This window comes from Setaria viridis, chromosome 9 (assembly GCF_005286985.2).
Source record: "Setaria viridis chromosome 9, Setaria_viridis_v4.0, whole genome shotgun sequence".
Taxonomy (NCBI): domain Eukaryota; kingdom Viridiplantae; phylum Streptophyta; class Magnoliopsida; order Poales; family Poaceae; genus Setaria; species Setaria viridis.
Genome location: NC_048271.2, coordinates 51680797 through 51707416, shown reverse-complemented (window position 1 = coordinate 51707416; position 26620 = coordinate 51680797). Strand labels below are relative to the sequence as shown.

At 46.8% G+C, this 26620-nt stretch overlaps 4 protein-coding genes across 5 annotated transcripts; 2 read left to right on the top strand and 2 right to left on the bottom strand.

Moving 5' to 3' along the window:
* Window positions 1–100: 100 nt before the first annotated feature.
* Window positions 101–6067, top strand: LOC117838584 (polyamine oxidase 1). Its single transcript, XM_034718666.2, has 9 exons — window positions 101–266; window positions 391–643; window positions 847–993; window positions 4263–4518; window positions 4595–4738; window positions 4850–4999; window positions 5124–5381; window positions 5511–5592; window positions 5700–6067. The coding sequence occupies exons 1-9, from the start codon at window positions 149–151 to the stop codon at window positions 5777–5779; spliced, it is 1488 nt and encodes a 495-aa protein (XP_034574557.1). The 5' UTR covers window positions 101–148; the 3' UTR covers window positions 5780–6067.
* A 5245-nt stretch (window positions 6068–11312) lies between these two features.
* LOC117838583 (polyamine oxidase 7) lies at window positions 11313–15052 on the top strand. The gene is made up of 9 exons (XM_034718665.2): window positions 11313–11474; window positions 11619–11871; window positions 12258–12404; window positions 12528–12783; window positions 13639–13782; window positions 13877–14284; window positions 14413–14494; window positions 14590–14699; window positions 14792–15052. The coding sequence occupies exons 1-9, from the start codon at window positions 11363–11365 to the stop codon at window positions 14798–14800; spliced, it is 1521 nt and encodes a 506-aa protein (XP_034574556.1). The 5' UTR covers window positions 11313–11362; the 3' UTR covers window positions 14801–15052.
* Window positions 15053–19901: 4849 nt separating this feature from the next.
* LOC140221433 (F-box/kelch-repeat protein At3g18720-like) lies at window positions 19902–21293 on the bottom strand. Its single transcript, XM_072291049.1, has one exon. The coding sequence runs from the start codon at window positions 21133–21135 to the stop codon at window positions 19945–19947; it is 1191 nt and encodes a 396-aa protein (XP_072147150.1). The 5' UTR covers window positions 21136–21293; the 3' UTR covers window positions 19902–19944.
* Window positions 21294–23371: 2078 nt separating this feature from the next.
* Window positions 23372–26115, bottom strand: LOC117839658 (uncharacterized). 2 transcript variants are annotated; one of them, XM_034720050.2, is made up of 2 exons: window positions 25955–26115; window positions 23372–24984 (listed from the first exon to the last, which is right to left on the bottom strand). In XM_034720050.2, exons 1-2 carry the CDS (start codon window positions 26109–26111, stop codon window positions 23630–23632), a joined length of 1512 nt encoding a protein of 503 aa, XP_034575941.2. In that variant the 5' UTR covers window positions 26112–26115; the 3' UTR covers window positions 23372–23629. The 2 variants fall into 2 exon arrangements, with proteins under 2 accessions (XP_034575941.2, XP_034575942.1); XM_034720051.2 differs by having other exon boundaries at window positions 23372–24989; window positions 25955–26110.
* Window positions 26116–26620: the final 505 nt, after the last annotated feature.

Here is a 26620-nt window from a genome sequence, read left to right as displayed (position 1 = left end):
ACTTATTGTAGGGCCTCACCCGTTTTATTTACATACTATATATGGGGACCCACCAAATAGTGTAGTATTATTTCTATATAAGCACGCAGTGTGTGAAGTGTGAGCGCCACTTCTCATCCTGTACGCATCCAAAGAGTTATAGGAAGAGATGATTCCCTCCACGGCAACAATTGCTCTCGTGCTTGCAGTACTGAGCCTGGCACAGAATGCTTTCCTCGCCACCGCCGCCGGACCCCGGGTCATCATTGTCGGCGCCGGCATGTCGGGTAAACATGCCATTATCCATACCAAATCCTTCATCTCTGCGCGTGTATAGTACACAGAGGACGCGCGCTCATGCACCGTTATTATTATACATGACTTTTAGCTTTGGTTTGTCAATGCATGCAGGGATCTCGGCGGGGAAGAGGCTGTCGGAAGCTGGGATAACGGACTTGCTGATTCTGGAGGCGACGGACCACGTCGGCGGGCGGATGCACAAGCAGAACTTCGCCGGCATCAACGTCGAGGTCGGCGCCAACTGGGTGGAGGGCGTGAATGGCGGCAAGATGAACCCCATCTGGCCCATCGTCAACTCCACCCTCAAGCTCAGGAACTTCCGCTCCGACTTTGACTACCTCGCCCAAAACGTCTACAAGGAGAAGTACGCCGTCGATGAGTGAACTGGAAAAGGCTTATGCTAAACCAATATGTATAATTAAACTAATCAGGCGCATGTGAACGGAAAAAATTGCACCAATCAGAATTATTAGACGTTAATTATACTCATATATATACATATATGTTAGCATGCATATTGTTGTCCAAATTAACATTACCATGTTATTTTGTATATTTTGCTGGCAGTGGTGGCCTCTATGACCAAGATTACGTTCAGAAAAGACTTGACCAGGCGGATAAGGCAGAAGAGAGTGGGAAGAAACTCTCCGGCACGTTGCCAGCTAGTGGCAGCAACGACATGTCTATCCTTGCCATGCAGCGACTCTACGATCAGTACGTACATAAACGGATTATTATCCTTAATTCATCTCCTCTCTGTTCTAAATAAACGTTTGTGCTGTAAAAGAATATTGCATTCATTTCAGTGTTGTTCTACTTCTAACAATCTTGAAAAAGATAGGGTATACCTATATATAGGTCCTATAGGTCCTGTTTAGATCCACCATTTAAACTTTAGCTGATTAAATTTAGTTGCTATGGATCCAAGCAAGACCTAGCTAAAGTTTTAGCTGGCTAAAAATTTCTTTAACTGGTTGAACCCAATTAAACCTAGCTAAAGCGATAAAAGACCGAACTGCTCCTCCACCTTCCTCGGGAAGATCCTCTCCCACCGCCTGTCCCGCCACTCCCTCGCAGGCTCCATCATCGGGGTTGTTGTGTACCGAGAAGCTTGGGAGTGCACGCGGAGAAGCTCCGGCCACGGCCCCCAGCTCCCGCTTGCCCGCTCCGCCGCGTCAGCCCCACTCTATCGTTGCTTGCCCGGTCGCAGCACGTCGGCGTGCCTGCTACCGCTTCGTCTGCGCAGGTTTGGCCGCGGCTCGCCAACGCACCAGCCCCACTACCGCGCGGCTTGCCCTGCTTCGGCATGCCGCCAGCCCGCCAATCTGACGCTCGCCTGGCGTGCTCCCCCTGCTCACCGCCTGCTTGTGGGAGGAGGGAGGAGGATAAGAGAGAAGAACGATGAGAGGTGGGAGGGGTAAGATATACAAATAACTCCTCAACCACCATTTAGCTGGTGGGTCCAACACACCTAGCTAAAATTTATCTAGCTAACCTTTAGCTAGTTAAAACAAAAGATACTAAATTTTAGTCAGCTAAATTTGAGATGGGTGGATCCAAATAGGGTACAGTTGAAATTAGGATGCCTCCGTGCTTTTCTCGAGAACTTGCGCATTCCATCAAGAAGATCCAACACGTGTAGCACTTCTCCGTTGAATTGAAGACCCTATTTTTAGGTTCCAACCACAATAACCCCTTTCTGTTTCAAAAATACGATGTTATATGAATGGATTGTTCAACGACATGAGGCTCTTGTAGGAAAAAAAATAAAGCGGTTAAACGTCTCATTGGATAGAAAAAAAGACATTTGAGGGTAGGAATACATAGCTTTAAAAATAAATTAGATAATACGGCATGACCCACAAATAATGATAGGACTCGCCGGTTTAAGATTTATCCATTTAAGATAAGAATATGCCGTATGCACACTCGCTGAGTTTGCAGCCTGCGGCAGCCCAGGACGCAAGACAGCAACTCGCGACGGCGGCGATGTGGCCTCGGGCCTCATGGCTCGCGCTAATCACCAAGGCGCCGGCAGTCGATCGTGTCGCGTGCGTGCATCGCGTGAATCACGTGTGTACTCACGCGGTCCTGTGGGCTTTAGCAAAAATGTGAAAGTCTTGGCTAGTAGTTGCTGATTAGATGCCCCTCCCATTTAGGGGCCCAGCGCAGGCCCTGAAGCCGAATCGAGATGCAGAGAATTGGACACACTTCAGGGTAAGCCAAATCGACCATGCATGCTAGCTATGGCTATTTTTTGTACTGTTGGCTGGTCCACCTCCAGCAGCCAGCGAATCGTTGGAAACATATGGTGGAGATTAGTTGATTACTTGAAAGATAAAGTGACAATTCTCATCTATACTACTCCTTCCGGTTCAAATTACAGGTCGTTTGATTTTTTTAGATTCATAGATATTATTATGCATCTAGACATACATTATATCTTAGTGCATAACAAAATTATGCACCTAGAAAAGCTAAAACAACCTACATTTGGAACGGGGGAGTACCAAATAAAACAGCAATTCCCATATATATTACCAGTAGCAGTTTGTGTAGTACCGCATTATGAAAAAGGTGTATATTTATTGCATTTTGATTTATGGCTTCAGCACAAAAACAAATGCGCCTGGTATAATAATAAAAAAATTGTCCCGGCATCTGGTTGCACCTATTAACGTGCCTTGCCAACCGACTGCCTCTTGATTGCTACCATGCCATCAGCGGCCACGTTTAGCCATTTAGGCAAGACATGGTCCTAGAATGGGCACTCTAGTTGGTGGCTAATGGATTGCTCCTCACACGAGTGATGCGTCACATAACAAGATCTCACATTTTGAGCTATATCTCTTTGTGATGAGTCATGGGTGTCCAAATTGTAAAATTTGTTAACCTTGTTTTGATTCAGATTCAGTTCCAGCTCTACTAGTGAAATAAGAGGTAGCGGTAGACATTAACCATAACTTAAAAATAGACATTAACCACAACTTGCTTGTATTTTAAATGAGGGCTCATTTGGTAGGCTATAGCTGAACCGGCTTTGACTGTGGTTTTTTTGTTAGAGCGATTTTTTCTCTCTAACTTATCTGGTTGGAAAAATGTTTGTTACAACGACTTTTCTTTAAAATGGATGGAAAAAGTCGAATGTTCATTCTACTTTTTTTTCCTCCTCGTTCTTTTTTCCTCTCTTTCTTGCCCACTCTCTCTTCCTTATCCACGTTCTGCTCCCATTCTTCTCGGCGGCGCCGCACACCACCGTCACCCACTACCCGTCGGCCGGCCCACCACCATTAGCCCGCCACGCCGCCATCCGTCCACCGCCCTCGGCCCCCCGCGCCGCTGTCCGCCCACCCTCCCCCCCCACACCCCCCGCGCCGCTGTCCGCCCACCCCCCGCGTCGCCGTCACCATCCGCCTCCATCCCCTCCTCCCTCCTCCCATTGGCGGCCACGCCCCCGCCGCCGCTGCCTCTGCCCACTTCCCACTGCTAGCTCCGCTTCCCGCTGCTGGCTTCCTCCGCCGCCCCCACCTCCGGCCGCCTCGCTTCACTGGCGGACCCAACCTAAGGGCTACAAAGCCAATCAATGAGGCGTTTTTTATTAAATGGCCCCTCTCACCAGGGATTCAGGAGCTTCTTTGCCGAAGCTGTTTACTCCCTTCCCATTTGGTAGCAGGAGCCGTCCAAAGAGTGGAGCTAGAGCCCTCCCAAAGGGTCCGAAATGTGCCAAACCGCAAAACACTACTAGAACACGGATAGATCTTACATGAGGATGGAGGTCTCACCTTTCTCGGTGGAACGGCATTTAGGAAGTTTTCTCCGAGGAATTTAGTAGAAAGCGGCTTGTGTTGGAATCCCGCTTTGAAGGCCCAGAAGTAGTGCTGATGTTTTTGTAACAACAATTTGCTGCATGTTATGGCCCCGTTAGGTTTCCGGGCCTCTTACTACAAACACATTAATTGATCAAGCGCGTGCAAAATGTTCAGCCAGCCGAATGGGCCGGAGATGCCGGTGGACATGGCGCTGGACTACTACAAGTTCGACTACGAGCTCGCGGAGCCGCCGCGCGTGAGCAGCATGCAGAACTGCGTTCCTCTCCCGACGTTCAGCGACTTCGGAGACGACACCTACTTCGTCGCCGACCAGCGGGGCTACGAGTCCGTCGTCTACCACCTCGCCGGCCAGTACCTCAAGACCGACAAGTCTGGCAAAATCGTCGATCCCCGGTTAAAGCTCAACAAGGTAAATGACAGTAACGCGAGATCTCAAAATCATGTGTACGTGAGCATGTCATGAGTTTGGATTTGTACATGCGTAGGTGGTTCGTGAGATCTCCTACTCCCCGAATGGGGTCACCGTGAAGACGGAGGACAACTCGGTCTACCAAGCAGACTATGTCATGGTTTCTGCAAGCTTAGGAGTCCTGCAGAGTGACCTCATTCAGTTCAAGCCTCAGCTACCTGTCAGTTCCGGCCCCTTCATGCCATGTTACATTTAATCAGTTCCATTAGCCAGTTAATTATATTAGCCTTCGTCATCACAATCATCTCACTCTTTCCATACATCGAATCAGGCATGGAAGGTTGTGGCGATCTACAAATTCGACATGGCCGTGTACACCAAGATATTCGTCAAGTTCCCCAAGAAGTTCTGGCCTGAAGGGAAAGGGAGGGAGTTCTTCCTTTATGCGAGCAGCAGGAGAGGTTACTACGTAGTATGGCAGGTACACACGCGAAACTTTATAACTGCCTAACTGGTAATATTAGCCCGTACTAGCTTATTAGCAGCAGTAACTAAGTAGAATTATGAATGCCACGCAACTAAACATTTTGAGTCAAAATTTTCAGGAGTTTGAGAAGCAGTACCCTGATGCCAACGTCCTCCTTGTCACCGTGACTGACGAGGAGTCTAGGCGTATTGAGCAGCAGTCGGACAACCAGACCAAGGCAGAGATCATGGAGGTGCTGAGGAAGATGTTCCCTGGCAAGGACGTCCCTGATGCGACCGACATCCTTGTCCCGAGATGGTGGTCCGACAGGTTCTACAAGGGCACCTTCTCCAACTGGCCAATTGGTGTGAGCCGCTACGAATATGACCAGCTCAGGGTACGTACCTGCGAATCCTTTTGTGATCTCATATATCTTACTAGTGTACGTGATTTTGCGATTGTGTGAATAATCTAACACATGCATGCAATGTTTTATCCAACATCGGTTATTTTCTATGCACTCTAGGCGCCGGTTGGGAGGGTTTACTTCACTGGTGAGCACACAAGCGAGCACTACAATGGCTATGTCCATGGCGCTTATCTTGCAGGTATATGTGCACCCACGAGGTCTTCATTTGCCTGTTCTTGAGCTTGCCAGCAGGGTTTCTTCTGATAAGTTTTGCATTTGCAATGTCAATTTTCGTCGTGTTGTCAGGAATTGACTCTGCAGAAATTCTGATCAACTGCGCCCAGAAGAAGATGTGCAAGTACCATGTTCAGGGCAAGTATGACTAGGTTCCAACCAATGCAAATAGAGGCCGATCGATCGTACTGCAACGGCGAAAGAGAAATAAGGCGGCTTCTTCGTATTAAGCGCGCGCTGGTGTGGTCTACCATCATCTAAGGTTTATGGTTAAGTAATTCTTCCACGCTTAAGTAATATAATAAGTACTCTTGTGTTGCTCTATTCTGTTGCGGATTGTAATGTTGCATTTTCTCTTAAATAAAACTTCTTTTGAGGAGGGATGTTGAATAAAACTTTGTGCCGCATATGCAATTTCACTAGGGAAAGTTTTATTGTCACATGCTGCCGGTTGGTGCTGACTGTTGAGGGCTTGAGGCCTCTGACCGGCCTGTCGGCAACCCAGTGTAAAGGAAATGACCCTCTAGATCATTATTTGTGATTTTGGCGATCCAGTAATAACATAATTATTGGGAATAATGTGTTTGTCAAGTGTGGATCTTTGTAGATTTTTTAAGTCCAAGGATGAAGTTAAAATCAACCATCCAAATCATAGTAAAATTCCAAAGAATTTTAGAGCATTCAAATGACGATATAAAATTGTGAGCAGTGTTTTTTGAGCGTTGTATGATTCGCCGGTGCTGCAAAGAAGAGCGTTGTATTCGCCGTATCAATTTAGTTATAGTCAATGTCAAGTTTTGTTTGGTCAAATTCAACGTAGCAATTTTTTTCTATTTTGCACAATTTCGCTAGAAAAAGGGTCGCTAATCATAATTTTGTTACAATACCAAAGAAATATATGAGAATATATCACAAGTTTAACATATTAGACAGATTCACTGTATAAAATTTCGGTAAACAAAATTTATCAGGCCCCGCAGATAAACACAAATTTCGGAAATTTGATTTTTTTTTCCAAGCTCCAACCATTCGAGAACCGTGACAGATTAGCAATATCTGTATGAGAAAAATTGCATTAGTTTGGATATAAATTATATCTTACGCGAGCAAGTTCCGCAGGACTAGAAGGGAAGATTTCAGTCTCTGAAACGTTCCAACAAACTCCCAACAATCTTCTGACTCAGTTAGTTCCTTTGAAGAATGATTCACCGGTGGTAAACAAGTTGCAGAATCTGCAATGATATATATCAACAGACAACACTGGAGTAATAATCTGATAGCACGGCCCATTTAGGCATTCAGAGTACAACATGCGATTGCTAGCAGGAATTATTAGTTAGAGCAAACTATAATAGATGTGGCTGACATGAACCTCAGCAGGTTGTTTGGAGGAGCACAACCACACCGTTTCTTCACTGTTTACCACACCGTAAAATTTAGACGTCATCTAAACTTTACTGTCGTGTTTGAAGCTGGATCTAATTTTTAGCCCATTTATTGGTAAAATGTATTCTATCCTTAGGAAGTGTAGAATCAAAAGATATAGTGAGAGGGTATTTTTGATCTTTTGTCATTCATGTCTAAAATTAGCTGGGTTTGGAGGGTTAATGAAAAGTTTAATTAGAAGTTGTCTAATTTTTAGCCCACCTTTAACCCGATTGCTTGGATTATCAGGAGCTAATTTTTAATTGACTACCCTGAATGCAAACTGTACCTAAAGCTCTGGAACAACGTGTCGGAGACAAAAATAGAAGTGCGGCTCGGTACACACAAATTAAATGAAGCGATATTTACCTAAACTTGATGGGAAAAGCCGCAGGTCGTTTGCTTCTTAAGCTAGCCTTTCCGCTCAAAATTCAAAAATACCAGTAACACGTTTAATTAAGCTCCGTATATAGTATATTAATAACTTGTGGTGCACACATGCATGTATATTATGATGTGCAGGTGGTGCGACAGATCGCCTACAACAACCACACCGTTTCTGATGGCAATATTAGCACTGCTTCTTTTTTTCAAGACTTGAAGTAGTGCTTGAACTATCAGAACAAACGCAGTATCCAAGAGAATTGAGCAGCAATCCAAGGATGAATCACGGGGTAAACCTACACGAACCCACAACGGGATAACCTATTCTAACCCCACCCAACATGTTTACTTGGTAAACCTAACCCCGCAAGACATTTAATTTAAGCTCGTTCCTACTCATCCCAAGGGAGTCAACCTCACAACTTTGGACATATGGCAGTGTTCCTACTAGTTTTTCGGGAAAAAAAAACCCGAGCCACTAGAAGGCCTGCTGAAATTCATCACGAAGCCGTGGGTTGTCCAATTCAATGTCATGAACTAGCATGGCTCGTATACGCACTCTCTTATAAACACCTTTGATGGACTAGATCTATGTATTTTGATATTGATGAAGTCAGCACAAGTGTCTCGATGTCTTCGCTATCGATAGGCACATAGCCTACCAAAAAAAATAATACTATTTATTCCTAAATTAAATATGCCAATACTAAGTTACGCTCCGTTCACGAGGTCAGTCATTTTCTTTCACAATAGTAGGTTCATAGCATCATGCAAATAGATAATAGGAGAGGGGCGCCAAATTCATAACACCAGCTCACTTTCATGCCTGACCACTTCCTCTTAAAATTACAGCAAAAATATTGCGCGATTTTAATTCGAGCACATGCTTATATATTCATGTCTTTTTCCAGCGAAATAATGTTTTGCATGATTGTCTGTCCAACCAGAAATTCAATTTGTGACAAGGAAACCATGCGAACCAATTAATTTGCATGGCCCCATCTTACGATCCCGTGGATCCCCGCTGTCCCAACCCAATCGATCCATGCACCGACAGCTCAAGCCCAACAAATATAGGCGACAGCAGCATGGATGGAAACGACGACGTGGCGCGGCGCGCACGGAACCTTCTCCTTTTACGCCGCGCCTCCAGAACCAGGCCGTGCGTCGCGCAATCTCTTTCCGTCCGGCCCGGACCCGGAGCTCTGCCTAGCGATTTCCACTGGAGTTGCTTTCTCTGCCTTGGACAGGCATGCACGATCGATGAAAATGGAATCGGTGCAAATGCAGGGTACTACTTGTGCAAGATGACAAACGGCTAAAACATGCAACGTGTGTCACGCATTATCCTTCAGAACCGATTGATCAAACTTGAGAGGTGGCTATCTGGCATTATTCCGGCTATCCATATCTGAACATAGAATATGTGAGTATCTGTGTCTTTACTTTACTTATTGAGGTAACCATCTCTAATAATGTGGATCAGCATGATGCTATAATTTGCCGATGAAGGATGCTGCCTTGGTAGTTGAATGATGCTATAATTGTGCCCACAAAATTAAAATCTTCGAGTTGCACCAAATACGCATAGAAGATTGCAGAAGCAGGGGCAGATTTAAGAGGACGACGTACACGTTAGCTGGGGCCAGTGCACCGACTGATAGATACAGTAATCTATGCCGTGTATTACCATGTTACCACTCACTCCAGCTGCATTCCTTGTCAGGAGATGGAGCCTTGGAAATTAAAATCCTTGTCAGCTGCATTCCAGGATCACCTTGGCCACACCGTGCATCAAAGAGATATGAGAGCATGGGGTGTCAAAGATCCACAAGTGATAGGAGTCATCACCTTCTCCCAGATCCGACGTTCCAAAATAGAGATCCACAAGAGTTTGCATGCATGAAAGATTTATCCCAACTCGCACGTTACTCATTCTTTTGACATTACATGAGAACTTCAGGTCTTCAGGACTAATTTTGTAGGGATTGCGCAGCCACGGTTCACCATCTAGTGGTGTTGTTTAGGTTCTAGTTGTTTTGGTTTTGGTTTCTGATCGATGGCGTCGAGGTGGTGGCCCTCCGATCCTGTTCCTCTCCCCTGGTTTCTAGTAACCATGTTGGTCATGTACTCATGTGCAAGGATGAGAGTTGAGAACAACTCTGACTGCTTCTCTTTTTCTGTGATTGGTCCAGAATTGACGATATATGGTGGTTTCTTTCGGATGGTGTGGCGCGATCATTGAAGAATTAATAAGCTGCAGGAATTCTATGCATATTTTTAGGGCCCGTTTGGCACGGCTTTAGCTCGTGAAAAAATAGTTCTAGCTCTAGCTCATCTGAAAAAATAGTTTTTTCTGACTCTAGCTTATTTTATAGGAAAACGTTTGGCCAAACAACTTCTCCTAGCTTTTTTAGAATATACAGAAGATGTCATTGTCCATTGTGCCCTTGCCTATATATGTGTATATAATATATATATATATATATATATATATATATATATATCGTTGCTTGCACATATGAGTTTTATGTGTGGCTTTATTAATAATGTGATTTTATTATTTCTTCCAATATATTTTTCCCTTTTCTTTTTCTTCAATTCTTCTTTTCCTCTTCCATTCCTATCTCTTTCCTTATCCATTTAGCTCGGCCTGGCGCTACCTCCACCCCGTGGTGCTTGTCCGACCTGCGCTGCCGGGCCTGCACCTCACCGGCCTTTGCTGGGCCATGCGCCACTGGAGTGCCCTGGGCGGCCACCCTGTCGGCGGTTTTCCACCGACCCTCGTCGGCTCTGCCGCACCTCGTCGCTCGCGGCACTGCCGGCTCCTACCTCACCGCTAGCCATCCCGCCCCTCGCCGCCCTTACTCCTCGCCTGCTCTTGCCTCGCCGCTGGCCATCCCGCCCCTCACCGGCTCCTGCCGCGCTGTTGGTACCGACCTGCCCCACACCTCCCCTCACCCACGCCGCCGCCAGCCCCGGCCCTCGTCGGCCATGTCTCGCCGCTAGTACCGATCCTCGCCACCCTCTGCCCCGAGCTAGCTCCGCCCCACACCGGGCCACCACGTTCCGGCCTACACCAGCGGCACCGAGGCTCAAGCTGCCAGAGCCACCATTGCTGCTGCACCCCCGCGTTGCTGTGCACCGCCGCCCAGTGGCAAAATGTTTGTAATTTTGATGACAGGACAAGGGCACATACGTCTTTTTGCGTTTGTGGAGATGGATGAGCCGGTAAAAGCTACTTTTTTTGACTTCTCCCACGCAGTAGAAAACTTGATGCAGCTTCTAGGGACTTTCGCACGCGAGCCGTTTTGCACGGGAGCATTTGGCAGGGCTTCTTGAGAAGCCGGTGCAGAAGCCACTCATGAAGCCCTGCCAAAGGAGGCTTAATAATGTGTTGTTCTTTTTCCCCGAAGAACTTTGTACTCTACTACACTTTATTTTCCTATACTAATGTCTTCGCAGAAAAAATTCCTATACTAATGAATACAAGAAACCCTTTAAAAAACCACAAATTTATATCTGTAACGTTCTACTCTTTGGGCTTTCTCTCTGTGTATGATGTGATATACTACCTTTTGTAAACACCATGCATGCATTGTGTCACAACTCACAACACGGTGCTCATTTAACAGTTCCACGGCATTGTGTCACATTACTAGCTCCCATCATGCTTTGGTGCAGTGGTAGGATATGATCAAATTTATGGCTTTGTTGAGTACGTAGGCCCTACATGCATGTTTTCGCAAATAAATTGAGCACACACATTTTATTATTCTCTGAAAAATTCCGGAGAAAATATCCACCAACCAGCTACGTGCACGCGCCTATAATCGTGCAACCATCTCCGCGTTTATAAGGACCCGCACACTGAGTTGCAAACTACCAGAGTTGCGTGCAGTAGAGGATCGGAAGAGGGAGGAAAGATGAAGCCCTCCGTAGTGATTGCTCTAGCGGCGGTGCTGGTCGCAGCACAGTACGCCTCCCTCGCCGACGCCTACGGGCCAAGGGTCATCATCGTCGGCGCCGGCATGTCCGGTAACTAACTGACCATGCACGCGCATAGTACTTGTGTTCATGGCTTCATCTTCGAGAGATCGAGATGCTATGCTACTGGCTGGCTCGCGATCGCATGCACTCGATCTCGTGACACAGCTGAACGTAACATTGCATTGCGTGCAGGGATCTCGGCGGGGAAGCGGCTGTGGGAGTCGGGTGTCCGGGAGCTGCTGTTCCTGGAGGCGACGGAGCGCGTGGGCGGGCGGATGCACAAGCACAACTTCGGCGGCCTCAACGTGGAGATCGGGGCTAACTGGGTGGAGGGCATCGGCGGCGAAAGGGTCAACCCCATCCTGCCCATCGTCAACGACACGCTCAAGCTCAGGAACTTCTACTCCGACTTCGACAGCGTCGTCGGCAACTTCTACAGGGAGAAGTACGTGCGTAGTAATATAAGAACGTGACTTAAACTGATGGATCGATGAACATTAGAGCTTAACTAATTTAGGAGATCTATCTGCATATATAGAACAGTAAGAGCCATCAGCGAGGCAGCGACTGATGCTAAACCTTCATCTATATGTATGGTACGTACAATGATGACCAAGACATTTTGAACCATGTTCCATTGTCCTCGAAGAAGACTGATCAGAATTACATGCAACAGAGATGAAGAAAGAATTAACTAATAGTAACGGTGCCTTAAAGAAATACGAAAGCATGCATCGATCAGTATTTGATTGATTTTCTTGCGCACGTTTTTGCTGAATCCTAGCTAGCTAACAACATGTTTTATGTTCTCATCATCTATCCTTTGCGCAGCGGTGGGCTCTACGACAAGGACTACGTGCAGAAGAGAATGGACCGTGCCGACGAGGTGGAAGATCTGGGCGCCAACCTCACCAAGATGATGGACCCCAGCGGCCGCGACGACATCTCCATCCTAGCCATGCAACGCCTGTTCAACCAGTACGTCCTTCGTCTCGTCGTCTACCTTGATCTGAATCTGATCGCGTTGCGTGCCGTGCGTCGCCGATGAACGAAATGATCGATCGACGACGATCCATCGTCGCCGTCGGTGTGCATGTGCAGCCAGCCGAACGGGCCGTCGACGCCGGTGGACATGGCGCTGGACTACTACAAGTTCGACTACGAGTTCGCGGAGCCGCCGCGCGTGACCAGCCTGCAGAACACGGAGCCGACGCCCACCAACGCCGACTTCGGCGAGGACTCCAACTTCGTCGCCGACCAGAGGGGGTTCGAGTCCATCATACACTACATCGGCAGCTCCTACCTCTCCACCAACGCCAACGGCAAGATCTCCGACCGCAGGGTCCTGCTCAACAAGGTATCTATACTGTGTACGTGGAAATTATTACACGCAACAAATAAAACGAGATCGGACAGAACCAAATTGATTGAGAACGCACGAACAATACGACTGTGATGAGATTGGTCCGAGTATATCGCTATCTGGAAACGACAATCATTTAAAAACTGAAAAAAAAAAAGACAGAGATGCTCCAGAGAGATACAGTACAGAAACTCAACCACAATATAATACGCACAAGTATGTGGTTTCAGGATGGAGGCCCACTCGGTAGGTTGCTATTCTTCATCGTTATTAAACGTTAAACGCCTGCTTGGATGGACTAAAACTAAATTTAGTCCCGACTAAAATTTACACGTCTAAACTTCACTCTTGTTTGGAGCAGGATTTAATTTTTAGCCTATTTATTAGTAAAATCTATTCTATCCTTAAGTAAGTGTAGTGTAGGATCAAAAGGTACGTAAGGTTGTAGTGAGAGGGTATTTTTGATATGTCATTCATGTCTAAAATTAGCTGGGTTTGGAGGGCTAATGAAAAGTTTAGTAAGAAGTTGTCTAATTTTTAGCCCACCTTTAATCTGATTGTTTGAACCATCTGGGCTAATTTTTAACTGACTACCGTGGATGCAAACGGTACCTAAAGCACTGGAACAAACGTGTCGGAGACATCAAAAACAGAAGCGCGGCTCGGTACACACAAATTAAATGAAGCGACATTTACCTAAACTTGATGGGAAAAGCCGCAGGTCGTTTGCTTCTTAAGCTGGCCTTTCCGCTCAAAATTCAAAAATACCAGTAACACGTTTAATTAAGCTCCGTATATGGTATATTAATAACGTGTGGTGCACACATGCATGTACATTATGATGTGCAGGTGGTGCGACAGATCGCCTACAACAACCGCGGCGTGGTGGTGAAGACGGAGGACGGCTCGTCGTACGCCGCGGACTTCGTCGTCGTCTCCACCAGCCTGGGCGTCCTGCAGAGCGACCTCATACAGTTCAAGCCCCAGCTGCCTGTCAGTTCCAGTACTAGCTGCATAATATGATTCCAATCATACGTGTCATCTATATATCCCGCCATTAAATCTGTTCTGAAATAAACTAAACCAGTTCTGGAAGATCTTCTCGATCTACCGGTTCGACATGGCGGTGTACACCAAGATCTTCCTCAAGTTCCCCCGGCGGTTCTGGCCCGTGGGCGACGGCAAGCAGTTCTTCGTGTACGCCAGCCGGCGCCGCGGCTACTACGGCATGTGGCAGTCGTTCGAGCGGGAGTACCCGGGCGTACCTGTGCTCCTGGTCACGGTCACCGACGACGAGTCCCGGCGGATCGAGCAGCAGCCCGACGACGTCACCAAGGCGGAGGCCGTGGCGGTGCTGCGGAAGATGTTCCCCGACGTCGATGTCCCCAACGCCACCGACATCTACGTCCCGCGCTGGTGGTCCAACCGCTTCTTCAAGGGATCCTACTCCAACTGGCCCATCGGCGTCAACCGCTATGAATACGACCAGCTCAGGGTATTGTAAATAAAACCTCATCCATCAGTTTGTTAATTACCTGGCGCATCAAATCAGGTTAGTAATTAACCGTGCTGTGTTAATTTTTTTGCATGCATGTACTATTTCTGTGGTGACAAAAATTGAAGGCGCCGGTTGGGAGGGTTTACTTCACCGGTGAGCACACCAGCGAGCGCTACAACGGCTACGTCCACGGAGCATACCTTGCAGGTCTCGAGTCTTTGGCCTCGTATCTTGAGTATATACGATGTTGTTTTCTGATGCAAAGTTGCAAGCTGCTTATGCGTTGAGAGAGATGTTTTCAGGTATCGACTCTGCAGATATCCTGATCAATCGCATCTTCAAGAACGAGGAGTACAAGGTCCGTGGCAAGTATGAGGACCAAGCTGCAGAGGTAAACGGCCAGGTTGCAGAGGTAAAATTAAACTAATTGTAGCAGGATCGACAGTTCTTTGTATTGGTGTCGGCACGACGACCACCTGACTGACAGCGCAAAAAATTTCACAGGCTAAATGAGTGATGATGACTCGACGTGCCTCGCTACGGGCACCGCATTAGCTCACCAGGGGAATAAACTGCTGATCGAGATGCCATGGTTACTTCGGATGGCTTTTTCAGGTTGCACAGTCGGTTCTTCATGTGTTTCTGTCGTCTAGTGTTCTCGGATGCTTGCGCAGCTCCGCTGGAGCATATATCCGTGTGATGTATTTTCTGCCGGTCTAATTCTAATAAAAGCACAGACACTACTCCGGTTTGCTGTTTTTTTTACGGCTGCACATCAGTACACCACTCGCGTCCTTCTGCACGTTTCATATGCGCATTGGAAATACCTCAATCATTTTGGTTCAATATCAATGATCAGAGGACGATCATAAACAATGGGCCTAGCTATATCTTTTCTTCTTCGCAAGTCTAGTCATCCCACGGTACCGTTGCTGCAAGCGTCGTCCTTCGATGCAGTCCCACGCCATACTGACAGTTGCCGAGCAATGCCAACCGCTACGATCCGCTGCAAGCAGCCAACCCAACAGCACTGCGATAACCCCTGGCCGCCACTAGAACCCCGGGCCTAACTATATCAACCCAAGGGATAATAAAATCACTTACCATGGGCCTAGCTACTTCGTAAACCAAATTTAAGATGCGTCACTGCACATCAATCGCATTTTAATGATGTGCGATGAGGACTTGGACAATTTCACCTCCATTGTTAACCAGAAAACATGAACAAAGTTTAGAACAAATAAACAAAGTGTTCAGACTTCAGAGACTCGTGCCTTGCAGAGGAGATCCATGCCTTAAGAAATTATTATTAGACTGTCATTTGGAAAAAAAACTCTTTAAGCTAAAAAGATAAATAAACTAAAAAGAAATATGTACAATTCAGGGGGGAAAAAACTACTGTCATCAGGAAAAAACACATACATTTAGCAACAAAACAGATATATGTACAATTCATACTAAAAAGATAGCGACCGACTGCATCAAGCTATCATTTAACTGTTAGCATCCGCTTCCATTAGTGCCGGATGTAGAAAAAAAATGTTAGGAGGGATTCTTCCATTCGTCTTCTACCTTTAGTCTCTCTCTGCCCCTGGCTTCCATCACTTGTTTCACAAAGCCGTAGAATGGGTAATGTTCTGGATGAAGAGATAACTATGCATCGCACGGCTCGCATACGGCCCACAACTCCTTTGCGCGTCACAAAACCAATGCGCACACGAGCAGAGCTGCACGATGGCCCAACAACCAGCTGATAAGACTATATGAGCAAACTGTTGGCTGCAGCTGCCGGCAATTTGATAGGATTGGGATATTGCGTGGCCATGCTTTTTACAGTTCTTGATTTGATGAATATCAAGTCACTACCGCCACAATACGTGTTAAAGCAATGGGTACGGGAAGCATGGAGTGGAACTATACAAGATAACCATGGAAGAAATATAATAGAGAATCCAAAGATGGATGCTAGGCTTCGGTTCGTATCTACGTCCCACAAATTTCTCAGTTTAGCACATCGAGTAGCTAACTTTCCTGAATGCACCATGTTAGTAGAAAGAACACTTCACATCCTTGGTAAGCAAATTGAAGACAAAATCAGTGAATGTACAGGCATTCTTGAGGATCCATATACAGTACAGTTCCAACAAATGCTAGTCCAACAAATGATTTGATTAATGCACGCCTAAAGAAAAAGGAGGTCCAAACGAAAAGTTCAAAACAAAAAACAAAGTGGCTCGATGAGAAGCACAAGTCTAGGAAAAAGAAGAAAAACAAAGCTACACCACAAGGGAAAAAATAAATGGTATGATGTACAGAACAATTCCATTCTACTGTATTATTTTTCATCCCATGTTTATCTGAGCCCTTGTATTTTGCTTTCTTGCAAGATTCAACAGGTTGGGGAAGAGACAAGTAACGATGGTGTACAAGAACGAGTAGTAGGTGATGATGCTTCTGAATATTTTTCTTTGCAGGGACCAATTACTGATGACCTTGATGGTGAACTGTCGGTAAAGGATAAGGAGAAGATAGGCTTGTTGGGCATCAGGAGAAGCATAAGGTTTTTTTCTGATTGCTTATCAAAGATAGGCTTAACACAAGAGATATTCTAAACAGGAGGTCCATGCATCTGGAATCCATTACCTGCGAAATGTGTATTCTTCAGAAAAGGGAAACAGCATCACACCTCTTTCTCCAGTGCAATTTTGCTAAAGCTTGTTGGGCGACCATTGGCATCACCTACGCCACCACGAGAGAGCCTTTTTTCTATTTTTAGTGTCATCAGGAGACGACTCCGATCATGCTTCTTCATGGAAATTATCGTTCTTATGAATTGGAGCATCTGGATAACTAGAAATGAATGGACCTTCTCCAACTCAGCTCATTCCGTCCAAGGGGTCAAAAGACACTTCACTACAGAACTGCGCGCGGTTGCTCAGCACAAAGTGAACTCTCAACTTCAGGAAGATATTCTAGATTGGCTTGATGCTCTTTAATTTCTTCAGATGCTTCTTGTATCCTAGCTCTACTTCCTCTGGATCTTCTTTGTTTTGCTTTGCTTTTCTTCTGTTTGACTTGGTCTCTCAGTCTGTACTATTACTTTCATTTTAATTTATTTCAATAGGGGTTCAGCCCTCCTGTTCCTTAAAAAAAAAAGATAAGGAGAAGAATTCTGAGGAGAAGATGGCCTTCAAAAGCTTCACTCAACTCTTGACTGGACCAATCAGTGGTGATCTTTTTACTGGAGATTTATTTTAGCAATTCTGGTTTTGGTGCAAGTCATTTTGCCACATCAGTGATCTGCTCCGGAGTGGAGTAGTGGACATATATGTTCTCTTTTGCCATTTTGCAAGCATCCTAGATTCATGGGAGCTCTAGTTCTATGAATATACATATATGTTTAGCTTCCAGTGATCTGCCACCTGAATCTCAATCTGTTTTGTCATACTGAATTGATATTAACAGATTGGCAAAATTACAATCATCGTAGTCTCAAATTGACAAAATAATCATGTTCAAATTGACACATACATTCAGTGATCACATTCAATACTGAGTCACAATCTCAGTTCACATCAATTTTGCAACTCAATTGAACACTTGCTATCTGAAGTTCGGTTTATTCAGCTTGCTGCTGTCGCCCTCATCCTGAAGGTTGTGTGCGGTGGCTGCCCTTCCTCCTGCGATTGTGTGGGCTCGGCAGGACAAGCCGTCCAATGGCGTTGCCGCGGGCTAAACCCCCTTTGCCAGCCGTAGCCATGGCCGGACCCCTCGGCGGCGGCGACCCATCAGAAGAACCCCGCGATGGCGGATGGCAGGGTTCGCAGGCCATGCGGGTGAGAAAGGGACGGCATCGAGCAGCGGGGATAGCGAAGAGTGAGGCGCGGCACCCGGCGGTGCTGAACGACGACGAGCGAGCCGCGTCACCCGACGGCGCGGTGGATGGTGGCGAGATGCGCAGGGCGGCGGCGCCCTTCGTTTTTTCCTCTGCGAGTTACTCGCGTGTGAGCAGGCAAACCTGGGCTTTGATAATTGGGCTGCTTTATGGACCGTTCTCGTCGTGTATACCCAAGCCCTTGCCATTAAGCTAATGTTCTCCTGAAGAATTTTTTTTATTTTAGTGTTTTGCAAAAAAATATATATTATAATAAATAAATTGCAAATATATACGCATACAGCTGTTCGAACCGGTTGAAATGTTGGAATTTACATTGGACCTACTTACCACCAGTTGAATCGACGTATTTCCCTTCTCTGAGCAGTACATCTTAAAAAAATCATAAGTTCTCCGTATAAACTTAAATGGAGATAAACTTTATATGAAAATTGTAGTGCGTGCCTTCCATGGTAGCTCAATTAGGTGGGACACCAACGACGGTGCAGCCGCACGGTAGCTGCTAGCTGGTGTTCCGGCGCGGCATGCAACTGATGAGCAGATGCGGTCGTAGCAGGGAGGTAGGCTGAGGCCAGGGGTGATGCTTGCAACTGCCAGCACGCTGACTGTGCCGAGCAGTCATAGGTGCAGCAGGGCTGCTGGCGGTCGTCATTGACTCATTGCCGCGGACTTCGCTAAAGCTGGCCCGCCTCCGTCGGCCGAGGCCTATAGTGGCTATGCTGGCTGTAGAAGCGCCGAGCTCCTCGAGAGGAGGCAAGGAGCATGGTATCTGGGTGGCGACCTGGCGCACGATGGCGAATTGGCGGCGTCCAAAACTCGTAAAGACAGCGGCGGTAGCTTAACAGCGCCGCCGCCGGCAAGGAGCTGGCGGAGGATAGCAATGGTGGACGTGCGGGGACGTGGCGGTGGCAGGGGGCAGGTGTATGCGGACCTTGAGAGTCCACAAAACGAGCAAGCTTCATGGTCTGCCGCCTGCGCGGGCGCAGCCTGTCTCGGCGGCCGGCGGCTGGAGTTGGGAAGGAATGGAGTGGAGCTCTCACTTACAAGTGGGGCTCACTTATCAGCCAGTCCACGTCAGCCACTTTTTCCACTTCAGCGTGCTTGTGTGGCTAAAACTGCTGTGTAAAACCACCTAAGGGAGTTCAATGAATGGTTTGGTAACGAGAGGGTTAAATAGTACAAAGTTGGAACAGATACCTAGGCCTCAAAATGAACTGGGAAGGAGGTGAAGCCAATGAAGCTAAAAAAGTGACTCCCCACGACTTCGGCTCCGTCTGATACAGTTGCGAAGCCGAAATCCCCCTAAACCATACTAAACGAGCTCTTAAATGACATGGCAGTGCTCCTGCCTTTAATTTCAAAAAAATTAATAGTACACGTGAGGCATAAAAGTGAAACTATGTATTATTCCCAACATGGCATACTTGAAAATATCAAATGAAGCATGTACCCAAGTTATTTTGTTATATGTGGTAGAAAAATAAAGCTTATTATTGTATCTATTGTATAGAAAAACCTAAAACGCATAGTAGGTGTGAAGCGCAATAAATATTAAATCAACATAGGCACTTAATAAACAGGAATATCTCGGTGCCCCGGTGTATAGGTGTGCATGGCCGCTGCCGACCGAGATCTGTGTTTGACAAAGAAAGAGCAATACTATTTTCCTCAACAAAGCAACGCCACAGTCGTGCGTTCTTAAAAGGAAGCAATGGCGCAAATACATATCATAGAACGCAAGTTGTGTTGATTTTTATAAGGATTACAGATTCGGCTCAAACCAGATGGAATTTACGGGCTCTATGTTTCCATAGGACGCTGGACAATACTGACGTTTTTTCACAGAGTAGAAGACTGCAGTAGCGGCACCATCAGTTTCAGCGAAGCTCTGCACATATATTCTGTTTCCAAGATCCTCTCGTGTAGCCGGCCTGGCAAGAACATTTCTCCTATCCATGAAGAGCACGACATCAGATAGATCTTCCAGCTCAGACCACGCCATCTGTGAACGGTCGAGCCTGAACGTACGCATAGGTTCTCCGTGAGGTACGGTAAAAATAGCAATCAACTGTTCTTTCCACACCACGAGATAGCGCTGCTCATTTTGGTCCATGCTGGTCGCATCGTAGAGAGGCTCTGGCTTAGCCAAAACCCTCCATGTCATCTTGTTTGGGTTGAACACTCCAAGCCTGCCATCTCTTCCCAAGCAATAAAACTCTCCGTCAAACAAAACTGGGTTATGGGAAGCCGTGGGGAAGAGGAACAGCACTTGGTATTCAGATTCTGTCACCGTCCAGTCTTCATCGTCATTTCGCCATGTCCTCGCTGTCATGGTTCCTAGGCCTCGCCAGTCGCTGACACAAACCACCATGAAATCCGGGGACCCAGGCTCGGAAATGAAGGTTATGCCGCTGAAGTAGTCGTTGTCCATTGGCGGGAGACACAGGATGACTCCTTTGAGTGGATTCATCATGGAGACATAGCCCTCGCCCTCAGTTACAAGTACCCACCCACGCTTGGAGCAGCGGAGGACTTGCGGCTCTGGGTCCCCGGAGCTGACATAGATTCCCAGATCGTACTTCTTCCGGGTCATAGGGTTGAAGGTGGCGAGCCTGCCCTGTGTCCTTGCCCGTGTGGTCAAGAGCAGTGGTGACTTGGCGTTGTGGATGGGTGTACTGCGGGTCAGGCCGCTCCAGCCTTTGCATACAGCTGGGAGACGCAAAGAATCCATGAAGGTGACCTCTTGGACGATCAGCTCCAACAAGTCTCTAGGGAGGCTGGACCAAAGAGATGTCGACGAGACATGATCTCCGCTCTCTTTCTGACCCCCTTGTTTTTCGTCTACTAGTTTGGTACCACTAACCTCACATGAGACGGCGCCAGCATTGTCTTTTGACGACTCCTGCTCAAAGCTGGAAAGCGCACGCGATATAATTGAACGTGCCATGCTCATTAAGTTACTACTACTTCGTACGTATCTTATATAGCTCGATCAAGTATAGGAGTTTATATACAAGTGCTGAAAATGCTGGTGTGCTTACCAAATAGGGACAGCCCAGTACGCTTCATCTCCTCCCGCATCAAAGAATCCCTGAATTAGCTTGCACCTGATGCTCATGTCATCCAAAACGATGGTATACAGCGGAATGCCGCCATCACGAGGCATCCCCAGGACGTGGATGCAGTTGGGCTGCAGCTTAGCTTGAGCTGCATTTGACACCAGAGAAGAATTATGGCCTCCAATAAAAATTGCACGGCCACCAATGTTGTCGACGCTCTCCCATGTATCCTTGGAGCGCGGCTTGACGTGGATATCGACGTCCACCACCCTTCGCTGCCGTCCATAGGGCTGGAGGTACAGGCGCACGCAGAAGATGTCTCCGGTTGATTCTAACAGCAGGTGACTTGTGGTACGCAGGTGCGTAGGGCAAGTTGGCGGCAGCGTGGCCTTGTAGCTCTCGACGCGCGGGACCGGAAACGTCGCGTCGAGCACGACCACGATACCACGCATAGCTGTCACGTACACCCTCCCGTCGTCGTCGTCCATTGCTTCGAAGACCGAGACCCTCCCCCAACATTCGTCGCCTGGGCGGCAATGGAGAAGCCACCGGTTCTCGTGAACGCTGAGCACGACGGTGCAGTCCGGCGGATGAGCTATCGTCTCCGACGAGTTCGATGCGAGAGCGAGAGCAAACGATTCGCCGGGGTCCGGGGGCTGCAGCAGCCGGGGGAGATGAACTCTGCGCTGCGAGGTGAGGTGCAGCAAGAAGCACTCCGCGGTGGCGTCGTCCCGCATCAGCAGCCACTCCCTGTGCCGACCGAGGCATCTCTGATTCCCCTGTGCCGCAGGCATCTCCGCCTCGTACGAGCTCCCGTCGAACGGGCTCACGAAAGATTGAACCTCTAGGCCGCCGGCGCCGAACTGGACGATCCACGGCTTCAGCGCATAAGGCCATCGATCGCCCTTGATTCGCTTGATTTTTTGTTGCAACTCGCCTGTAGCAGCCGGGCCGGGTACGGTACGTGTGTTTATATGAGCAAGCTTGGTGGTGGAGGTTGTCTCGAATTCCAACTCCGTGATCGCGTTAGCAGAGTAGACTACCCATATTGATAGTGGAGGAGAAGGATGACCAACTTAAATATGGAAGTTGTCTCTACTCCTCCAAGTTATGTGTGTGGGGAGAGAAGGAGAGCACCACACGCACTCGCTCGCTCGCCACGCCTCGCCGGGCCGAGCGAAGGGCGCGGGCGTCTAATCCCGATGGTCGTCCAGGAGCCGTTCTTCATCAAGAAAGAAACGAACGATTTCTTATCTCAAATTATGTCTTCCATACTAACTATTATGATCTGTTGTAGTTTGATAGCACTGGATAGTATGGTAGAATATGTGATTCTATTTGCAATGATAGACTTGTCTAGATCTTGCGTAGACATATCTAGTTTAATATCTGTTCATCGTATTCAGGATTTATTTATGGATTAAATTAAAACTAAAAGATGAATAAATGTCCAGAGACGTAGTATGCCTTGAGAGTTGAGAGGGAAGTTCCATGGCCCATGATGTTACTGCCAACTGGACAAAGAAATAAACGAATAAACTATGACACTACTCATGTCATTAGCAAAAGAACATATATGTGAAGCAATACAAATTGTCTGCCAGTTTCTCACCAGCTGTTGCCTCATGTATAATTCAGGCTAAAAGACAGTGGCCGGCTGCATCAAACTATCATTTTTGCACCCCTCTAGTAAGAAATCCATTTTAAAACCAGAGCTTAAGCCACTAGAAACAAGTAACTGTGATGGTATCAAGTAATCATTTAGCATCGTTTGTTCAAAGTTCCACTGTAAAATGACAGGGAAATGCTCGAGGCTTCCAGCAACACCCATTCATCAGAGTGCATCAGGTTCTTGCTGAAAATAGAATGTTTCGTTTCGTATACCAGTGCATTGCTGCTCTGTCATTGTTGTGCATCTATCAATTTCTGAGAAGCATCACATGGCTCACCTTGAAAACATTTCATGACAATATAATAAAATTCATAAAACTCGCAAGAGCCTATGGAGAGCTGGCATTAGCTAGAAGAAATTATGGTAAACAGGCTAGCCATAGGCCTTTCTGATGTGAATTGGCAAGCCATAGGCCCTTCTGAAACGATTTCAATTCATGCAACCTTCCAGGCAAACTCTAGTGCATAACTGATTTCATGACAATATTGTATTCACTGGCACATATTAGTACATAGGATCAGTATACAACTCTGAGATGAAATTACTCTGAAATTATTATCCTTTAAACAAAGCACAACACTATGAACCATACCAAGAGTGAGTCCTAACAGTATATTATGGTGACGAAAGTATGTCAATACATGCCACCCAATGCCTGACAAACCTGAACTGTATACATAGGAGATAATGAGCTAGCGCTACTTCACATCAGAAACTTAGAAGAAGGCCCTGCTTCCATAAAAGACCCTAGAACCCTTTGTTGCAGATGACGATGGGGATGGGGATGGCTTCTCAATCGTACTGGAGTCAGAGTCATCATTTGAGGGACTACTATTCTCAACATCCAATGGAAGCTTCATTTTTGCAAGAGAATCTGTGAACTGCTGCATGCTCTTCATGTACATGTCAACTATGTCCTGTTGGACAACTGACTGCTCCGGCTGAAGATTAATGCTGATCACAGGCTTGACAACTTCATCCTTGGGTGCTGCTAGTGCTTCAGAAGAATCAGCCTCACCATCGGTAACATCTTGGCTTTTCTCCCTCTGGCTTTGTCTTGGGGGTGCCTCGACAGTGGTCTCCGACGGCTCAGAACTTGGCTCAGAAACTGATTGTTGTGTTGCAGAAAGGGCAGTGGAGGAACCTGTGGTTGAGACACAACTTAGAGGGCTTTCATCCTGATGTTCCTCCAGCTTATCTGCACAGATTGCAGTACCAGGCACAGCTGCACCAAACTGCAGCAACTTGCCATTATCAGCTTTTACAGGGTTCTCAGAGTCTGGGAACTCGATTTTTCCAAGTTCAGAAGGAATATCGTTACCATTTCCAGAATGCAGCAACTTGCCATTCTCAGTTTTTATAGGGTTCTGAGAGTCCAAAGACCCCATCTCGAGATACTTTGAGACCATAATCTCATCCTCCTTCACGACATTTAGGTCTGGGAACTCAATCTTTTCGAGCTGAGCAGGAACCACACAATCATTTCCAGAATCGGGCACTCTTGACACTGACTTATTGGGTGATGAGATGAGGATGACATCTGGGGAACAACCAGTATATGACAAGGACAGCTGCACAAAACCAGCTGGTGTGTGGAACAGGTCAGTTGATGTCAGGGAGAACTCCTGGACCAGCTTCCCATCACCCATTACAATGTCTGCCAGAGGAACAAGGGCAAAGCCAAGGAGCTGGTCCTCCAAGTAGTTCCTCACTCTGCTTAACATCCATATCTCGCATTTGAGTGAAGCGTCCACAGTCTGCACATCAAGCCGTAGGCTTTCTTCAAACACTGGGTTGTGCCCAGCACTATTAATCACCTTGGTTGAGCACGAAAGATCCGGGCTGCTTGTGAGGCGCAGCTTTGCATATACGTCCTGCTTGTGGTAGATACAAACATTGTGGATATCACGTGCCTGGTGTACAAACACATCCAAGTAGCCAATGGATTTGTCTTTTCTGGCGGTGTCAGCAACAAAGTTGGTGGCCTTCTGAGCGATGATCTCAGTGTTCAGCAATTGTGGCTCAGGCACAAAGGCAGTTTGGTACGCGGCCATTGCAGATGTGCTAAGTACTACACTACGCACAGAAAAAAGATATAGGTTCAATGATCAATCAGAAAGAATGTTGTGTGAACAAATAACACTTGTACCCTTGTAAAAGAATAACAGTACAAAGTTCAGCCTAAGTCAAGTTGATACTCATAAATTCGATACATAGCTAAAACGATTGGACCTACATTGGAGATTTTGAGCTCGCAGTAGCAGAACTTATTAAATCATGTAAAACTGAAAGGTGGGGTGGTTGCTATTTCTAGATTTTAAAACTAAAGAACTGAAGCAGATAAAACTTGAAAGTAACCCTTAGGCCCAGGCTACTCTGTAATCAGAAGGCAACTTAGGTGGAATACTCGAACGTATTTGGGTTCAGATCTGAAGGAATTTTAGCTTTTAAAGATCTCCAACTGCAGCAAAAGACGAAACTTCTGATGTTAGAAAGGTAACGGGTACTGATTTGCTCGGAACAGTAAGAGCACGTGAGGATTAATAAACTGGGGACACAAACAGAACCAATATTCAGTGCGTAACGGCAATAGCCTGCAACCTTTTAAGAAATCAGAAAGAGGTTGCATTTGTATATCCAACGGGAACCTATTGTCCAGCCCAAGTACTCGAATCAAAGACATAATTTGATAATTCGCCGGCAAAGCGTTAACGCAAAATGACAGAAGAACATTGGTGTGGGGTACCGATAGCTAGGCACAATCAGAATGCCATACTCGACTCAGTGAACAACGAACAGAGATTATAAGCCTCTTGCGCTAATCAAAAACCCTATCCATAACGGAAAGGAATCCTTCAAGAACCTCTTATATTGGAGAAATTTAAGGATTTGCCCAAACAGGCAGGAGGAGATCCAGAACCCCCAAATCAGAACAGACAGTAGTGCGAAGAATCGTGTGGCCTCGGAACAGATAGTAGTGGCGAAGTAGAGGGATTAGCAATTCCGTAAAGCAAAATTACGGGGAGAATGGCGGTAATTACCTTCTTCGCTGGGGATTGACGGGGGTGAACTGAGGTGAGACGCGCTGTTGCGGGATTTTGTGGGGAAGTGTTCGCTGTTGGGTGCGCGAGACGGGAACGGGAGGGGAAAGGCCAAATATAAAAAAAGGAGCGCTGCTTTTTGCAGAAAGGACATCATTATTTTCTCAAACTACAGAATTTGGTGGCCATGCCATAGTTGAGGGGAGAGCGGCATGGCGCGGGATCATTATATGATTCCATGCCATCTTAGAAGCTTTGTGCAAAAGTGCCCGCAATTGGTAGTGGAGTGGAAAAGAGCCTCGTACAACTCCGGCCTGAGTCAGGTCAGCTGCGGCTGCACTAGCCGACGACGGGGATCTTCTGCTGCAGAGCTCCAACGGCGAATTCTCTGTGACTACGACCCGCTCCTACCGCGACACTCCAACGGCAAATCCATTCGTAGCAAACGCACCATTTCGTGCTAAATTTTAAAAGGGCTATTATTGCGACATGGCTTATCTCTGTACGTAGAAAATTAGCATATATTTGCCTCAAATTTAAAGAACTGCTGCCTTACAAAAAGAACGCAAGTAGGAACTGTTTACTTTGTAGATCAATGCTATCCCCGAGCATCTTTCTACAATATTTGGCCGTCTCATGCCAGTCTATATAAATGTTTTGTTTCCG